Source organism: Rhynchophorus ferrugineus, unplaced genomic scaffold (genome assembly GCF_030347505.1).
Source record: "Rhynchophorus ferrugineus isolate W39M unplaced genomic scaffold, kcgeb_rfMv2 rfM10, whole genome shotgun sequence".
NCBI classification, from domain to species: domain Eukaryota; kingdom Metazoa; phylum Arthropoda; class Insecta; order Coleoptera; family Curculionidae; genus Rhynchophorus; species Rhynchophorus ferrugineus.
In genome coordinates this window covers 29,062,000-29,080,476 of record NW_027472589.1, presented here as the reverse complement: position 1 = coordinate 29,080,476, position 18,477 = coordinate 29,062,000, and the positions used below count along the sequence as shown (strand labels likewise).

Sequence of the window (18,477 nt, the reverse complement as noted above, 5' to 3'; positions counted from 1 at the left end):
TATTCTTTATGGATATTAACGAGTATGGAGGAAAAATAAAATATTCTATATCATTTTAAACATTCAGAATTAAAAAATTACAAGGTTAATTTTCACTTTTTGTGCAACTAATGTGCAAACCGATAATGAAGTTCCATATTTTTATATAATTATACAAGCATATTTTTGAAGCACTGACAATATCCCACAGGTGTGCACTTTTTTAATTAAATGCTTAACCGGTATGTTTACAACAATATTTGAATCAACAAAAGCCGGTTTATTACTGCTGAATAATAATAACATAATAATACAATTTATTATACGTGTTAAGTGGATATTAAAAAGAACAATGTTATTTTTTCCCGAGTACTCCGAAAAATTTACATATTGCTTACTTAGTCATAGGACCTTGTATGGATAACCTCTTGTACTTGTTTATTTATCGTCCTATAGATAAATTTAAATTCCCTAGATAAATGCTTTGCTAATTGTTTTCATTTTTTAAGCGATAGTAAATTTGTGACATCAGTAAAGACGTTCGAATATTGTGATTAAAAGTAATATATAATCCTAACTAGTATTTAAAAGTACGAAAAACGCGATAATGAAAATAAATAGAAAAGTTTAAAAATCCGAACCGACACATGTCAGATAAACTAAATATTTAAAATAAAAAAGATCAAGAAAATCATTATATTTTATAACTACAACAAACCGCCATCTATCACAATTTTTTCTTGAATGAAATATATTTATTAAAACAGTTTTCTTCGCCAGAGTTTTGATGTGGCGCCATCTCGTCAAAAAATAAAGAACATATTAAAATAAATCCAAAGTAGATCTCGCCTTTCTCGCGGGGCCATCTGTTGACGCCTCTTTGCATTAGCTTTTTATAGAATTCTTTTTCAATGTCAGATTTTTACGGTTTTCTTTTATCGAAATCGTATTGTGGCGTCATCTAATGTTTATCGACTGAAGGTGTCAAAAAGAGAAATCGTCAATGTATAGCTTTCTGTAATAAGAATTTCTTATTCCGGTTGCCAGTGACATCCAGGTATTTAGTGATGTATTAAGATTGTGTTTTCATTTTAAATAAAATAAGTATTATGACATCTATTGGTTAATTTAGTTTATATTTTAGAGAAAAATGTAACTCACTTCGTAATATGTAATTTTATCCGTCAGTACATAAAATAATGTACTTAGACTAATAATCACGATAAATTTAGAAATATTTTGTAAGGAGTTTTATTATATTTATTGTGAGAATATTCTTTATGGATTTTAAAGAGTATGGAGGAAAAATAAAATCGGATTTCTGCCGTCCTAAATTAATTAAGTAGCTTCGTCACGCGGATATTGGAATTGCGGAGGCCCCCGGGGACATTTCTCCCTGCACGTGCATGTAAAAGCGGTCTCATTAAGTTAACGAAGACACGTGCAGTACAGAGGCACTTGGCACGTGCGGAGGGTCGTAGAATTGACCCCAACCTCGTTCATTTTGGGGATACAGCTGAAATAAGATCGCTAAAAGTATCCGAATAGAGACAGGGCATGCGATCGGTAAATAGTTGATTTTTTATAACATTTAGCGTTCGATGTCCAATAAAAGGACTACGAATGTTCTGCGAATAGATTCATGGCTCTATACTTGGGTGGATGACAAAGTATTGCGGTTTTTTAGCGGTAAATTTATTTGCTCAATTCGTTGTCACTGTGCGAGATGTGATTTTAAACAATATACGAGGGTCTAGCCGAAATTGTTGGGAAAATAATCAACATTAATGTGAAAACGATAACAATATCTTTTTCTCACTGGAAAATTTGCGTTATTAAAGTATTAGTTAATATTAGTAGATGTTAATTTTATACTAATCTTAGATATTTAATATTCTCTTTTTGTGGAAGTTCATGATTGTTAATATTTACTGGGGGATATCCACACAAGTCCATTTACACAGTGAACATACGTCATTAGATTTTGTCTCACTGCCCCAGGTAGATCGTATTTTCGATCATAATTGGATTTTGTTTATATACAGTTGGAGGCTCCTTGTAGTTGATATTGGATACTCGTGAGATGACATGACAGTTCTCAGCATATGTTGCTGCAGTAGTCATTCTTGAGATCGATAGGTCATACAAGAGGTATAATAATGGGCCAATGTGTCTATTGTTCCACGTTTGTTACGAAAGTCAAACTGTAGTTCCATAATTAAATTTCTCTTGATATACAATTTCTCAAAAACTTTGGGTATCACAAGTAACAAACTTATAGGACAATGAATCGGCTCATTTTCCCACTTCTAACGAACTAGTTTGCTCGTAACATGACAGCAAATATAAATGTTATTAAAGTACTTTTTTATTTTATTGCGAGTTCTTGTAAGATTCTTCTAGTTATTAAATCAATTTTAATTTCAATTTCTATCATTGTTGTTTGTTTTCCTTTCTTAACAGTAAATTTTCGTGTGTCAGATCCATCAAAAATAACATTTTCCTCATATACGGATATATCTGACAGGAATGAGTTAAATACGTTTTCTCAATCATTGGAGAGAATTTCCACTTTTTACCATTCCTTAGTGGATTATGTTATTGGGACCTTTAAATCCTTCTTGTAATCGTCCAGATTGAGAGACCATTGCATCAGCTGGAGTTAAGTCTTTTAAATATTCCTATATTCCTTGGTTATACTCATTGTTAATTAGCTCTTTCAGTTCTCTTGTTGCCTTGTTGAATTTTGTCTTGTTTTCTTCGGTTCTTGATTGTTGCCAGGTTTCTTGCAGTTTCCTTTTCTGTGCGATTTTTTTTTAATTGCCGATGATATATAGTTTTATTTTTGATATGCCGCACGATTAGCAGTTGCATAATACACTGCATCGTGTATACTTTTTGTTATAGTTTCTGTATTTCAATTTTGACTACATTTTGGGATTCTCTAAATAATGTCCAGTTAGTTTTAGTATTATGCAAAGAAGTTGGTTTAGTTTTGTTGATAATATTAAAATAAATTTTTTAAATGGCTTATTTTATTATTTATTTATTAACTGGCAACTGATCAGACGATAAATCAAAGCATGATTCCGTTTTACATTGTTGTCAACATTTTTTGTGATACAGAAGTTTATGGTGTCGGAAATTTCGTCTGTATCTAAGTCCTATAAAATACTAGCACATTACGGAACATAGAACAGATAAGCCCATTACATGGATTTTGACACGGTGCATTGTCTTGGTGAAGCCGCATTTTCTTTTCCTTCAAATGTGGCCGTCTTTCGGCGATGTCGTCCTTCCAACGGTCCAATAACGCTACGTAATAGTCGTTGTTGATAGTCCTTCCCTTTTCAAGGTAGTCAATGAAAACTATTCCATGCGCATCCCAAAATACAGACGCCATAACCTTGTTAGTCGACTATTACGTTCTTCCACGCTTTGGAGTGGGTTCATCATGTGCAGTTCACTCGAATGACTGTCGATTGGACTTTGGAGTGAAATGATGGAGCCATGTTTCATCCATTGTCACATATCGACGCAAAAACTCGGGTTTATTACGCTTGATCATCTTCAAACACTACTCTGAATCATCAACTCGTCGTTGTTTTTGGTCAAAAGTGAGTTCGCGCGGTACCGACTTTCCACAGAGCTTTCTCATACCCAAATATTCGTGAATGAGATCATGTACACGTTCAGTTAATATCTTTAGAGTGTCTGCTATTTCGTTCAATTTCAATTTACTGTCATTCAAAAACATTTTCTGGATTTTTTAAATGTTTTCGTCGGTAACAACCTCATTTGGGCGTCCACTGCATTCACCTTATTCGGTGCTTATTTCACCACGTCTAAGTTTAGCAAACCAATCCTTGATGGTTGATTTCCTTGGGGCAGTGTCCGGAAACTCGGTATCAAGCCAAGTTTTTGCTTCAACTGTATTTTTTCCTTTCAAAAAGCAATATTTTATCAACACGCGAAAAGTAACACAAAGTAACATACGTAACAAAAGTTGTTTCACTCAAAATGCTATAATTCACAAACTAATGATACGACAGCTGTCGAATTTATACACGTATCTTTTGAGGGTTAGGGCAAACTAAAAAATATAGGGATTTAATTATAGTAGCGCCATCTATATGTCAGGCCGGAGACTTATCAATTGACATGTTATAATAATACTTATTGCCCACGGGCAGATTGTTGACGTTTTGGGAGATTAATAAAAAAAAGTTTATATTATATAGATTAGTTTTATTTTAATTTGGGAAATACATACTGACGTATTAATCCCGTACTCGCCTTGCTTGTGTATTAATTGAAGTACAGATCAGTAGTAATGAATGAATTTGTAAATTAAGTGTGGACTAAGCATATTTAATGTAAGATGTAATTGATGAAAAAATTTAAAAAGAATATCGATATATCGAAAGATCGATATTTATCTTAGCCGCCGATATCCCTAGCATGAATCACTGAAGCAATTACATCTCCATAACTGATAGAGCTGGAAAAGCTAGTCCGTGTCGGCGAAAAGGCAATCCGTCCGTAATCCCCCGTTAACGAGGGGATCCCAGGCAGGCAGGCCGCTCGTCCTTTCGCTTCGGAATGGGCGTATTTTGATTTTCCGGCTTGATGTATTTTTACGACGCATTTTCCGTCGAAAAAAACATCTTCCACGAGTATTTTTGTAGACAAGTTGGAAAAAATGTCCCACCAGGTGCGACAGCTGGTTTTACCGCTATTTCGAGGACCAAGCCGATGTTTTTAAAGTCATTGGCGGCATTTCTCCAGGTCGTGCGTGTTGCTCGTTATTATTTCGACGACGGATCAGATCGGATTTAACAGATTTCTTCATCGTTCGCGTCTTGTATCGGCGAGATAACCGAACAAAATTGTCTTGCTTCGATTTTTCGCTAATAAAAATTGCAATCCGGATGCTAATAATTGTATCTATGTATCGTATCGACTATTAGAACTATAAATTAACTTTAAAGTATGTAACTAACTTAATCTTGAAGCCTCACAACCTCAAACGTTGAAAATGTCTGCGGTTGAATCGAGTTTTACTCAATTTAAAGAAAAAGCGGCTGAAGGTGATCAAATATTGTTAAAACAACCATGCTTCGACTGTTTTATAAGTGGTCATTCGGACAACGACGACAAATATTATTGTGGGTAGCCAAATAAATTTTGAAAACAAGGACTTGGAGGCATTATTTGATGATGACCCGTGTTAAACGAAACATGAATAGCTAGATTTTTTAGCCGTGATACAAGAAACCATTTCCGATCTCTTAAAGAACATGGGAATGATCTAAAAACGTATGTATTTTATGTGGTGTTAATCGAAGCCAAGAGAAATTGAAAGGGGTTTGGTCATGTGTGAAACGTTGCTTAAACGACAAAATCGGAAAGGTTTTTTTGCATCCTATTGTTACAGGTGTTGGTTATGACAATTTAAAGCGAAAAAATCACGGAGACCACCTAACCTCAACACTAAAGCTGAATATCCATGTCTCCGGGCTAATGCTCTGTATTTCGTGGCATCAGCTTGGTGTGATATAGTACGAGCTGCTAAAACCTAATAAAACTATCAATGGGGATCACTATCACGTTTGAATACGAGCAAAGACACAACAATCTTGTTCTTCAGTAGGACAACGTTCGAACACGTGTTGCAAAACCGGTGAAAACATATTTAGAAACATTAAAACGGCTACTCTATGCGCCGTATTCTCCACGCCAGACCGGAATTGTTGGAGGCTATAGTAGTATCTTAAAGAAAAACAGTTAATAATATAAACAGATCAACAAAAGAAACAGTATTTGGAATTAGGGATGTCGGAGAGAAATATCGATTCTTTTTACAGCAGATATATAGATGTTTATAAGAAAAAAATAAAAGTATTGATACATCGGCTTGAAAAAGTATAAATCTTCAAGCATTTTGAAATGTAGCAATATCCCTAATAAACCTTTAAATCTAAATAACGAAATGCCCTAAACTGGTAAAACTAAGTACCAGTTTTAAAGGTTTTTTAAAAATAATTAAAAGGTTTTTCAGATGTTTAGGAAACGTTTTTATTTTTTTTATATCGAAAAATATCGTCTATCATCAATATATCGATGTCATTTCAGCATCCCTATTTGGAACATGATCGACGACACAGTTAACATGACGGAAGCTCTATTAATAAAACAAAGTACCCTGAAATATAGCCAGTATGGTTGATTAGGGACTAAAATTTATATTATCAAAACTAATATAATCAATGTGTTAATATTCTGATTGAAAAACACGATATTTAAATGGATAATATCACACCTCGCTATTCATCAGGGATGCCCAAAAGGTAAATTAACAATAACAATTAATATTGATGAATACACGTTGTTTACATAACGTTGGTCTCCAGTTATTTAGATTAAACTGTCGAATATCAAGTGTGTGAAAGAAACAATGGAGAAGCATATGGTGAGAGAATATATGGTAATAAAAATGGGGAATTACTTTTAGTAATAAAAGTGTGTTAAATACCATATAGTTTTTAGTCACGTCAACTTCTTGGATTTTTAGTGACCAGACCTACAGCATAACCTGGGCTCTGAACCTCGGTCCTCGGTATTAAGCCTACCAACTGGCGAGAGACATCCTGTTTTACCCAGCGTGGTTACTGGCGTGACTGGGATCATTTTCCTTGTCGGATTGTACACTCTTGCCTAGGACAATCACAAACATAAATTTACGACCATGCACCAGCAGGATTCGATCCCGCGACTGTCGTAACCGTAGGAGGACCGTGCTGCCGCCTTTACCACTGCGTTGCCGGCTACTTTTAGAAATAGTCACAATATTACTTTTGCCCTAATATTTTTTTCCCAGCCATTTTTATCAACTAGGGTTAATTTTGTCAAATTTTAGTGAAGGTCAATTGATGAAGTGTGTGTCATTTTTGTGACGTAAAAGTTAAGTATTGTTAAAAACACCAGAAAACCTTGTTAAACGATTTTTGAAATAAACCATTGACATTTCAAAATAATCCTTCATTATATTTGTTAAAATACAATATTATTACAGAAAAGAAAATCATGTAATATATAATAATTATCGAAAGGGAGGCCCCTTCGATATTTAGCTAAAGCTAGTTAGATATATTTAGTTACAACAGAAAAAAAATTTAATGTATTTTACGTTAAGCTAGAAGAATATGGCACAGAACCAGAAATGCTGCAGACTAATAGAATAGTAATCATTTTAATAGAATTAGTAATCAGACGAATCAAAAGATCAAAGAATATGAACAGAATTGCTTTCAAAAATATGTAAGTGAATGAAGCCCAGAAGCAGACAAAGATTATTCGCTATAGAAAGCAAGTCGAAGATTGAAAAGACCAATTATTCGAGTACCACCAATTAAAAATGATCGATATGAGTGGGTTCGACGCAACGATGAAAAAAGAATTGTTCGCACAATACTTTGCTAACATATTTCAACCTTATGATATATATATGATATCTACCATGGATACATCTCCCGTTCATCAACCCGATGTAGATCTAAATCCAATTTCTCCATTGGAAGTTGCCACTGAAATTGATAACCTCAATCCTAAAACGGCACCTGGTATAGATGACATTTCACCTGGATTATTGAAAGAACTGCCACGAAAAGCAATCATCATGTTGACATATATATTTATGCCTGTTTAAGACTGAAACATGTTTTGGAATGCTTTAAGGTGGCACAAATAATTATGTTCAAAAACCTGACAAACCTGCTGAACAAGTCGAATCTTAGAGGCCTATTTCGTTGCTACCTGCAATATCAAAACTATTTGAGAAACTAATATTTAAACCTGTTAAAAATTTTGTAATAATATCAGATTTTCAGTTTGGTTTTCGAAATCACCATTCAACAATAGATCTAGGGCACAGAGTAACTGCGGCTATTGAGAGTTTGAGGAAAAGAAATACTGTCCTGCAATATTCCTGGATGTCTCACAAGCTTTTGATCGGGTTTGGCATTTGGGATTAATCTGTAAGATTAGCAAATTGTTATCGCTTAACTATTGTCAATTGTTGGAGTGATATCTTTTCGGAAGAGTTTTTTTTTAGAGTGTCAAACGAAATGGCGTTCTCGATATTTAAAACTATTTCGGCTGGAGTTCCACAAGTTAGCGTCTTAGGACCTCTCCTATATTTGCTCTACACTGCTAACATCCCAACAACAAAAGAAACACTACTTAGAACCTTTGCTGACGACACAGTTATTATGGCAAACGACATATTTCTGCCTAGAGAAGTAGAAAAAGTACAAGTAGCAGTCAACAAAATCTACAAATAGACGAAAGATTGGAAAATTCAACTTAATAGCTCCAAATCTTGTTAATTTTGCATTGCGGCGAAATAATGAAAACTTAATTATATCACCCAATAGATGCCCGATTCCTCAAGCAGAATCATTTAAATACGTCGGAATCCATCTTGACGGTAGATTAAATTGGAAACATCACGTTACACAAAAAGCAAAACACATTAGAACCAAAATAAAACAACTATACTGGTTAGTGGGAAGAAGTCCCAACTTGATATAAAATCAAAAAGGTTGATTTATAAAACAATCGTAAAGCCAAATTGGACCTATGGGGTTGCACTAAAAATTTAAATCAACTAGTCATCCAACGCTGTCAAAACAAGATTCTTCGATTGGTTACCAATGGCTATCGCTACGTAACCAACGAAGAATTGTACGATGACCTGGAAATTAAACGGATTTGCGAGGTTATCCAAGATTTTGCCTTGAATCACGAGAGAACATTACTAAATCATACTAACGTGGAAGCAATACAACACGCAGGATGTCAAAAGATTGAAGCGAACCGAACCATACGAACTCATATAAGGTGTATACCTTTAGTGTAAGCTATAAGTTATTATAATTTTATAATTGAGGAATAAATATTGAAGTCTTTATCTCGCACTCGTCTTGCTTGTGAATTAATCCAAGTACATAGGAAAAGTGGTAATAAATTAATGTATAATTAAGATTGTACTAAGCGTATCTAATAAAAATGTTATCAAAAGATTCCGTTAAATTTTGACCTCGTCAAAATGGCCACCCTTATTTTTAATTATTTGTTCATAAATTTTACTCATTTTTTTATTAACTTATTTAAGTATTTCATTTATTAAGAGCCCAGTGTCTTCCATTCACCTTCTAAGTAGTCCCACAACGATGCTGAGATTGATGGACATCAATTATTCCCATTTCTATCAAGCATCGATAGGAGATACGTCCGGCTATTGTGATGACCATTTCATTATTTGCAAAATTTATTTTTGATTTTGTTTTGATATTACAGCAAACTTATCTTGAAAAAAAACTGCTGAAGTTCATTGAATGCAGTGCGATGTTTATAGCAAACAAGTTGTTTGATTTTGAGTCTGATCTGCTCTGCTTTTTGCCTTAACATCGTGAAGCTTCTCGTTGGTTACGTAGTGACAAGCAACGGTAATTAATCGTAAAGCTTTGTTTTAGGTGCGTTGGTTTACTAGTTGGTTTGATGTTTTAGTGTTACCCCATATTTGCACCCCATAGGTCCAAATGGGCTTTATCACTGACTGATAACTAATTTGTTTGATTTTGGGTTAAGTTAAGAGTATCTTCCGACTAACCAGTACAGTTGATTGACTTTGAGTCAAAATATGCTCCGATTTTTGTCTACCCGGATGTTTTTAAGTTAACCATCGAGATGTATGTCGAGGTATTTAGCAGATACTGCTTGAGGAATCAAATATTCGTCAAGTGATATAATTAGGTTATTGTCTTGTTGACCGCTGCTTCTACCTTTTCCACAATCTTAAACAGAGATACATCTTTTGCCATGATAACTGTGTCGTTGGCAAATGTTCCAAGTACTGTTTCTTCTGTTGTTGGGATATCAGCAGTATAGAGCAGATATAGTAGTTTGCCCAAATGCCATACCCGGTCAAAAGCTTGTGAGACGTCCAGGAATGTTGCAGGGCAGTATCTATTTCTTTCGAATGCTTTTTCAACAAACGCTGTTACTCTGTGCGCTTGGTCGATTGTCGAGTGGTGAATTCAAAATTAATGAATAGTTATAGAATAGCAATTTTAAACTTACTAAGCATTACTGTTTAAAATTCTGTTAAACTAGTCTGGATATTAGTTTATTTTCGTGTTAGTCTGCCTCTTTACTACACCACTGGTTTTTAACAAACCGAAAACTCATTTTTCTGTCAAGAGTTTGAACTGTGGCGAGCACATGGTTCGGAACACATGTCCGACGTCCGAAAATAGACGCCGACGCCGACGGCGCTAAAAGAAATACGTTGCCTGGGTCGGTACCACGTAAACACTTTTCTTTTTCGTCGGAAAATTTATTCATACATTATAGCGGTGAAATTTCCGATAATCATGGTCCTGTTAAAAAAAAACCTTCACCAAGAAGTCCATAAATACAAGTTCCGATATATTTAATCGATTTTATCATGTCTTAAATTATACAGACACAGAGCTAAAAAATAATGAACAAAATCAAGACATTTAACAACATTAACGCCAACTGATGCAACGGAATATTCTCTCTGGAAAGTAACAAAAAAGATCAAAGATCCCCAAAAACATAATTCACCTCTTAAATCTGATAACAATAGCTGATCTAGAAATGATAAAGATAAAGCGGAAGTTTTTTCACTTAAACACTTAAAAAGAGTATTTAAGTCGTACCAGTCTGAAATATCCACAACAGAAGTTCTTAACACTTCGTTTCAAATGAATCGGTTATGGGACAAATTTACTGTTAAGGAAGTGAAACAAACAATAGTTAAACAAATCAATGCTAAAAAAGGCCCTGGTTTTGACTTAATTCATGGAACAATCTAAAAAGAGCTCTCAGAAAAGTGCATCAAGTAAATACCGTTTATATTTACTCTCATGTTAAGACTTTTTCGAAAAACTATACATTAAGACACTCAAAATAATTATAGGAGAGAGACATATTATTTCAGACAATAAATTTGGCTTCCGTAATAAGCAAGGGACAACAGAATAAATACACAGATTGGTCAAGCAAGTTAACAAAAATTTAAATGGTAAACAATATTGCTCTGCTGCATTTCTCGATATATTTCAAGCTTTCGACAAGGTGTGGATTGCAGGTTAAATTGAAAAACCTCTTGCCCCACACGTAGTTTGAATTATTGAAATCATACCCCACCGACAGGCATTTTATTGTGAAATAGGATCACGAATACACTGATCTACATTCAATATATATTATTCAGGCGATCTGCAGGGTAGTGTCCTAGGCCCATTACTGTTGCTACATCTTCTGACGATACAGCGGTCTTATGATCACACGAAGATTCAATATCAGCTACAAGAAGCCTCTAACTCCATCTAAACAAAGTAGAATTGTGGTTGAAAACATGGCGTATCAAAGCAAATAAAACAAAATCTACCCATGTGATATTCACCCTTTGTAGATTAAAGCCAGTGGTTTATCAGTCAACTATAATTTGGACATATGGGGTGTGAATATGGGGTTGTTTTAAAACATCAAACCAGTTAGTAATACAACGCTGCCAAAACAAAGTTTTTTTTTATTAATTACCAATGCTTATCGCTACGTAACCAGCAAAGAGCTTGCACGATGGCCTCGAAATCAAATGGATTTACGAAGTGATCCAAGATCCAAGTCTTAAAACATGAAGTAACGTTACTAAATCACACGGGGAAGCGATATAGCTACTCGGCAACATATAGGAAATTAGAAGGTTGAAGCGAACCAAACTTTTGTAATAAATTAATTTGTAACTTCAAATTGCAAAAATTCTGTTACTAACAACTAAAAGACGTTTATTTAAAATGAATTAGAAAAAAATAAAATTAGTCATAAAATTTGTATTAAATATATTTTTTTTATAACATCTTTATTAGATACGCTTAGTACAATCTTAATTATAAATTAATGTATTACTACATTTCATTTCTACTTGGATTAATTCACAAGCAAGACGAGTGCGAGAAAATACATCAATATGTATTCCTCAATTATAAAATTATAATAACTCATAGCTATAGTTTACACTAAAGGTATACACTTTACATAAGTTCGTATGGTTTGGTTCACTTCAATCTCCTGATATCCTGCGCGCTGTCCAGCAGTTGTATTGCTTCCACGTTAGTATGATTTAGTAATCTTCTTTCGTGATTCAAGGCCAATCCATTTGATTTCCAGGTTTTCGTACAGATCATCGTTGGTTATGTAGCGATAGGCATTAGTAATCAATCGAAGAACCTTGTTTTAACAGCGTTGGATGACTAGTTGATTTTAATTTTTAGTGCAACCCCGTAGGCCCAAATTGGCTTTATGATTGTCTTATAAATCAACCTCTTTGATTTTAGATCAAGTTGAGACTATTTTCCGATTAACCGGTATAGTTGTTTTATTTTGGTTCTAATGTGTTTTGCTTTTTGTCTAACATGATGTTTCCAATTTAATCTACCGTCAAGATGGATTCCGAGGTATTTAGCTGATTCTGCTTGAGGAATCGGGCATCCATTGAGTGATATAATTAAGTTTTTATTATTTCGCCGCAATGCAAAATTAACATGAACAGATTTGGAGCTATTAAGTTGAATTTTCTAATCTTTCGTCCATTTGTAGATTTCGTTGATTGCCACTTGTACTTTTTCTACTGCCCTAAGCAGAGATATGTTGTTGTTAAATATAAGTTATTGTTATTTACTCTTTAAATAACTAAAATGTATTAATATGGAGACAATAACGGAATACTCTTAATTGTTTCAACTAATTGCAAAAATACCTAATAAATAACATTGAGAAAAGATTAAAACAACATAGTTTTATATTATCTGAAAACCCCAAAAACTGTCAGTTATGAGGATGCTAGTGAAAGTTATTTTTGATTATTAACGTAAACATCCTCTAAAAACAACAACAGTATAATAAAAACAAGATGAACTGTCAGTTTTCGATAACCCAAAAAAATTGAAAATAACGGAAATTAGATCAATCCAAGGTCAATCGCTTTGCCCGCCGGTTATAGTCATCGATGGTTGTATCATTTAGTTGAGTAAACCAAAGATATTCATTATTTCTCTAGGGAATGAATGATAAACTATTTTTTCCTGTTTCTATTTTTGCGGGTAAATTATGCGATACCAACTCGACAATTATGACTCGTCATCAGTGAATCGACTAGGCAGATTCGAATCTTATACAAACGTTACACTAATCGGGATTGCAAAAGATACTACTTGGTTATTGTACGCTAAAAATACATATTACACCTGAAAATGTGGGTGGTACTCCGTAAGTATTTTCCTTTTACGCTGAGGGCTGCAATTTTAAAATGTTACCCTTTTCGTCGTTAATTTTTAGAAATGTTCTGGCCAAGTCAAACTTTTATAGTATTTTTTATTTTATTAGTTACTGTATTAATTTTTACGTATTTTAACTCAATGAATATGTCAAATTGTGACATTAACGCAGAGGTTAATAACAGAAATCCAGTACAAGATAAGGAGTGCAAAAACTTTTATTGATTTGATACATCAAAATCCTTTAAACTCAGGCTGGTAAAGGTACAAGTTTAAGTCCAACCATGTTTATAATATTAAGATATGTCAAATAGACAAAACATGGCTATATATAGGTTATAAAAACATTAATTGAATTGTCGATGATGTAGCAATAACAACTGATTGACCAGAGCACATTTCATATATAACATTAGAGGTGATTTAGAGTAAGATCAGATCAACAACTAATCACAATGATATTAAAAGAGAATTAGAGGCTTATAAACATGAAATAGCTTAACAGAATAGTAAAAAAACTACAAATTTAAATGATGCCAAACATTTAAAAATAATTTCGCTGATCTAGGTAGATTAGACACAAAATGAAAATGCCAATACCGTTTGAAATACAGAGATTATGAGATTACTTAATTGTTAGCATTTGTCATAGATAATTAAAATAACTAGCACGAAATCCAAATTTAATGCCTGAGACTGGAGTATGTTACAAGCAAGTAATACTGACTGCAATATTATTGGATACTTCAAATGCATTTCACCGGGTGTAGCATTTGGGACTAATCCAATCAAATGGATCTATGAAGTTATTCAAGATATTACTGTAAAATATAAAAGAACGTTACTAAATAATAGCAACACGGAAGCAATACAGCTACTGGAGAACGCCCAGGAATTCAGAAGATTGATGCGTTTCAAACCACACGAACTTATAATGCATAAGTGTTAGTCTTAATTTTAACTTAAGTAGTTTAATTTAATTTTAATTTGGAAAATATATACTAATGCAATACTGGTACAAGTATGTATACAAAGTCCTAGCACTGAAATGTATTTCATATGATTACTAAAACATTACTAAAATGTTATTTAACGTACAAAGAGACTAAATGAGTTCTTTTGGATTAATATTTAGTTTTAAGTGATTGTATAAACTTATTGAAAGTTAATTGGCCAGTAACAATGAGCATAATAATAATAAAAATACTTTCAGAATAGAGATGTTATTTCTAATTCGTCGAATGAGAATTATATTTTATTATGGTTTATTTTTTCCAACACCTAATATAGCAAGCCACAAATTAGTTTAAGGATTTGGAATCAACTTCATGTTGAAGCCTTATTTCACATAAGCGTCACTTTTCAGTATCTGTCATTTCGTCGAAGTCTGAACATAAGTTTTGCGTGGTCCGACCAATGCTGGCTCTGGGACCACTTTTTTTATTGGTTCATTTGAATTGGCCTACAAAGGCATTTGATTTGTTTGTTTCTCTATCTGGCATAAAGTGCGATCAGCATTTTTGTATCTTAATTATAATCATTATTACTTTGAAACCAAAAGGCAATGATAAAATTACATTGAAGGTAAATGTGATTATATTACATGAAAAGTTTTTGTTATCCTTTAGAAAGTTCTTTGTGAAGTGTCATTAATTTAAAACTTAATTGTTTTGAAGGGGTTCATTTTGAAACAAGTGTATATTGGTTAAGATACTTAAAATTAATATTTTGGCTTAAGGTTTCTTAACCGAGATAACCTTTTCATCAAGGATGTTAATGAAAATAAATTAATACAAAATAAATTAACGCAAAATAAAATAATACAGTCTGTAGACTAACAAGATGAGCTTCATTTTATAGATAAAAGTTATCATGCTTATTTTATTATATTGTTAATGGATCCTTAAGTTGTCTTTTTAACTCCTCGATTTTACCATAATAAAAGCACAATAGTAATTATTATATATATCATACATTTTATTGTTTTGTTGCTGTTCTTTAATGTATTACTTTTTGGTATATTTTCTCCATTCTGACGCATATCCATCTGACCGTTCCATAATTTTCACAATAACATTGTAAAAATAATTCCAAAAATAACTTCCCTCAATACATTTTTGTGTTGACCAAGTAAGTAAAATATTAACAGGCACAAACTTTCAGCTGTGCTGCTCTGCTTTCAGTATAAGGGAACAAAAAGATATAAACTTTAATGCATCTTATTTGATTATAATTGATAGCACTAAAGAGATATGAAAAGGGAAAAAGCGCTATAGACAATTTTGATTATATTTCCCACGAGATATGTTATGTTTTCAATTAGATTGCAGCCATTTTTATATCCACATTTAATTTTAATATATATATATATATATATATATATATATATATATATATATATATATATATATATATATATATATATATATATATATATATATTCATTATATACTTATATTTTAACTTTTTGATATTTTATAATATTTGTATTTATATAGAATTTTTTGGAATATATTATAATTTATAGTATTATTATATTATAGTTTATTTATAATTAGTAAATGGTTTTGAAAAATTACGTTTTGGTTTTATTTGAAATTTTATTGGTCGGTAGAATATGACGTCATAGGTTTTATTATATATAGGTTATATATCACAATATTTTCATTACAGGTGCCTGTAATGGTAATTTAAACTAACCAATGAAATTCAGCGAAATGACGTTCTCAGCGCCTTCCTGCTGAGACCACGCAAAACAATTCTGAAATTATTTGTATTAAGTTAACACTGCATATATTACTCTATGATCTGAACAAATATGTTTTTTAGTGCGTTCAAAATGTCTGAATTTGTACCTTGTGTGTTTGAGTAAGTAGCATCTGTGGGAAGTTTTACTTTTTACTTCAATATGAAGATAAAGCTGATCGAATAATATGTAAAGCTTATAGCAACCATGCTCCATAGATTTCAAGATATCTATTCAGTCAATGTGGCAATTCATGACGTTCAGGAGAGACAAAACCATTTGAAGGGTTATTCGATAAAACTATCAATGGGAATCACTACCTAAAGATGCAAACATACTAGGAAATACAAAAGGTTTTATTCCACCCTCTGTATTCTCCAGACCTTACTCCTTCTGATTACCATATGTTCCGACATATGACCTGTGTGAGTAGCGCTTCACTTCTTATGAACATACCAAAAAATAGGTCGATTCGTGGATAGCCTCAAAAGATACATCATTCTTTTGAGATGAAATTCGTAAAATGCCTGAAAGATAGGAAAAAGCAGCGGCTATCGATGAATACTTCTTTGACTAACATGCATTTGCAGTTCAAATTAAAAAGAATTCTTTAAAACTAATTTATAGGCTTTCCTTTTCATTAATCAGACCGGATATTTCTACAGGCGTTAAGAAAACTGTTAATAAAGTAGAAAGATGGTCGTAACTCCGATTTCCAGACGGGCCTACGTCAGAGTGGCGATAACACAGGCGTTGTAAAATCGGTCTCGAAACGATTTAAAAAGGTAGTACCTGTTTAAGATCCTGTCAATGGGCGTACACCTGTGCGCGCTGGCTTAGACCCAAAATATTTTGGGTCATTATTCACGGACAGGGACGAATTGCACCACCCCATTCTCGGTCTGTGTCTCCAGCGATCTGCAAAAATATTAAAAATATTTCAGTTATAAGGAAAATGTTTGTAAAAATCTAATACATTGTTTACGATTAATCGATGAAATTCACAGAAAATAAAACAGTGTCTCGCATACCAACGAGCCGAAGAATGCTGGAATGTTGTTAAAAACAAACACATTTATAGTTTGTTTTTATATCAAAATAATATCGATATATGTACTTTCAAATGGTTTATTTAAACACACACACACACACACACACACACACACACACACATATATATATATATATATATATATATATCGACGAAAACATTAAAAAAATTAACAAAATGATTTTGAATGACCGTAAATTGAAATTGAATGAAATAGCAGCTCTGTGCAAAGTGGGTGCCGCGCGAACTTACTTTTGACCAAAAACAACGACGAGTTGATGATTCGGAGCGGTGCTTGAAGAAACATGGTTCCATCATTTCACTCCGATCTCGACAGCACATGATAAACCCGCTCCAAAGCGTGGGAAAACGCAACAGTCGGCTGGCAAGGTTATATCGTGTTCATTTTGGGATGCGCATGGAATAATTTTCATTGACTACCTTGAAAAATGGAGGATCATCAACAAGGACTATTACATAGCGGTGTTGGACCGTTTGAAGGACGAAATCGCCGAAAATGGCCGCATTTGAAGAAAAAGAAAGTGTTGCGTCACCAAGACAATGCACCGTGTCTCAAGTCAGTGAAAACGAGGGCAAAAATCCATGAATTGGGCTTTGAACTGCTTCGTCATCCACCGTATTCTCCAGATCTGCCCCTCGCTGGGAAGAAATTTTCGTCGAATGAAGAGGTGATCGCCTAATCTGAGGTCCATTTTGAAGCAAAGGACAAATCGTACTACAAAAATGGTATCGAAAAGTTGGAGGATCGCTATAATCAGTGTATCACCCTTGAAGGGAATTATCTTGAGTAAGAAATAACAATTTTGCCAAAAAAATGTGTTTAACTATGGTAGGCTATTCTATATTATGGTAGGACTTTTCAATTGGCTTCTTAATTGTTGGTGTAAAAACGACCTACTGTTGCGATAATCGTGGGTTCGAATCTTGCTGGGGCATGGTCGTAAATTTATGTTTGTGATTGTTTAATATTTGTAATTGTCCTAGTCAAAAGTGCAAAATCCGATATGGAAAATGATCCCAGTCACGCCAGTAACCAGGCTGGGTAAGACCGAGGACTGTGGTTCGGAGTCCGCGTTGAACTGTAGATCCAATCGAGATAAACCCCTAGTTGATAAAATGATACTTTAAAATATAGAAAAAAAAGAACAAGTAATGTTACTTAAGTATCTGGTACAGAAATTGAAAGCAATTAAAGCCAGAAGAAGAAAAAACCATGAATTGAAACATTGAAAAGCAATGAAATAGCAAATTAATTAATAAAAAGGAAATACCAAGCAACTTACAGACCAATTGGGTTTTCATCCAATAAGTCT

General features: G+C 33.3%; 2 protein-coding genes across 4 annotated transcripts in view; both read right to left on the bottom strand.

Annotated features, from left to right (window-relative positions):
• Cypl (peptidyl-prolyl cis-trans isomerase-like 1 Cypl) overlaps positions 1-11,550 on the bottom strand; it is a 95,162-nt gene extending 83,612 nt beyond the window's left edge. Inside the window, exon 1 of the mRNA XM_076416449.1 lies at positions 11,546-11,550. The gene's annotated coding sequence lies outside the window, so the exon portion shown is untranslated. The remainder of the gene's footprint in view (positions 1-11,545) is intronic.
• A 4,935-nt stretch (positions 11,551-16,485) lies between these two features.
• The window catches only part of LOC143203994 (uncharacterized), a 207,974-nt gene continuing 205,982 nt past the window's right edge, over positions 16,486-18,477 (bottom strand). For 2 of the 3 annotated variants that reach the window (XM_076416388.1, XM_076416389.1), the window contains exons 4-5: positions 16,885-17,010; positions 16,486-16,619 (exon numbers count right to left, since the gene is read on the bottom strand). In XM_076416388.1, the coding sequence (XP_076272503.1) occupies positions 16,889-17,010 (122 nt within the window). In that variant the 3' untranslated portion in view covers positions 16,486-16,619; positions 16,885-16,888. Of the gene's footprint in view, positions 16,620-16,884; positions 17,011-18,477 lie in introns of those variants that run through there. The other variant, XM_076416390.1, reaches the window with a different exon arrangement.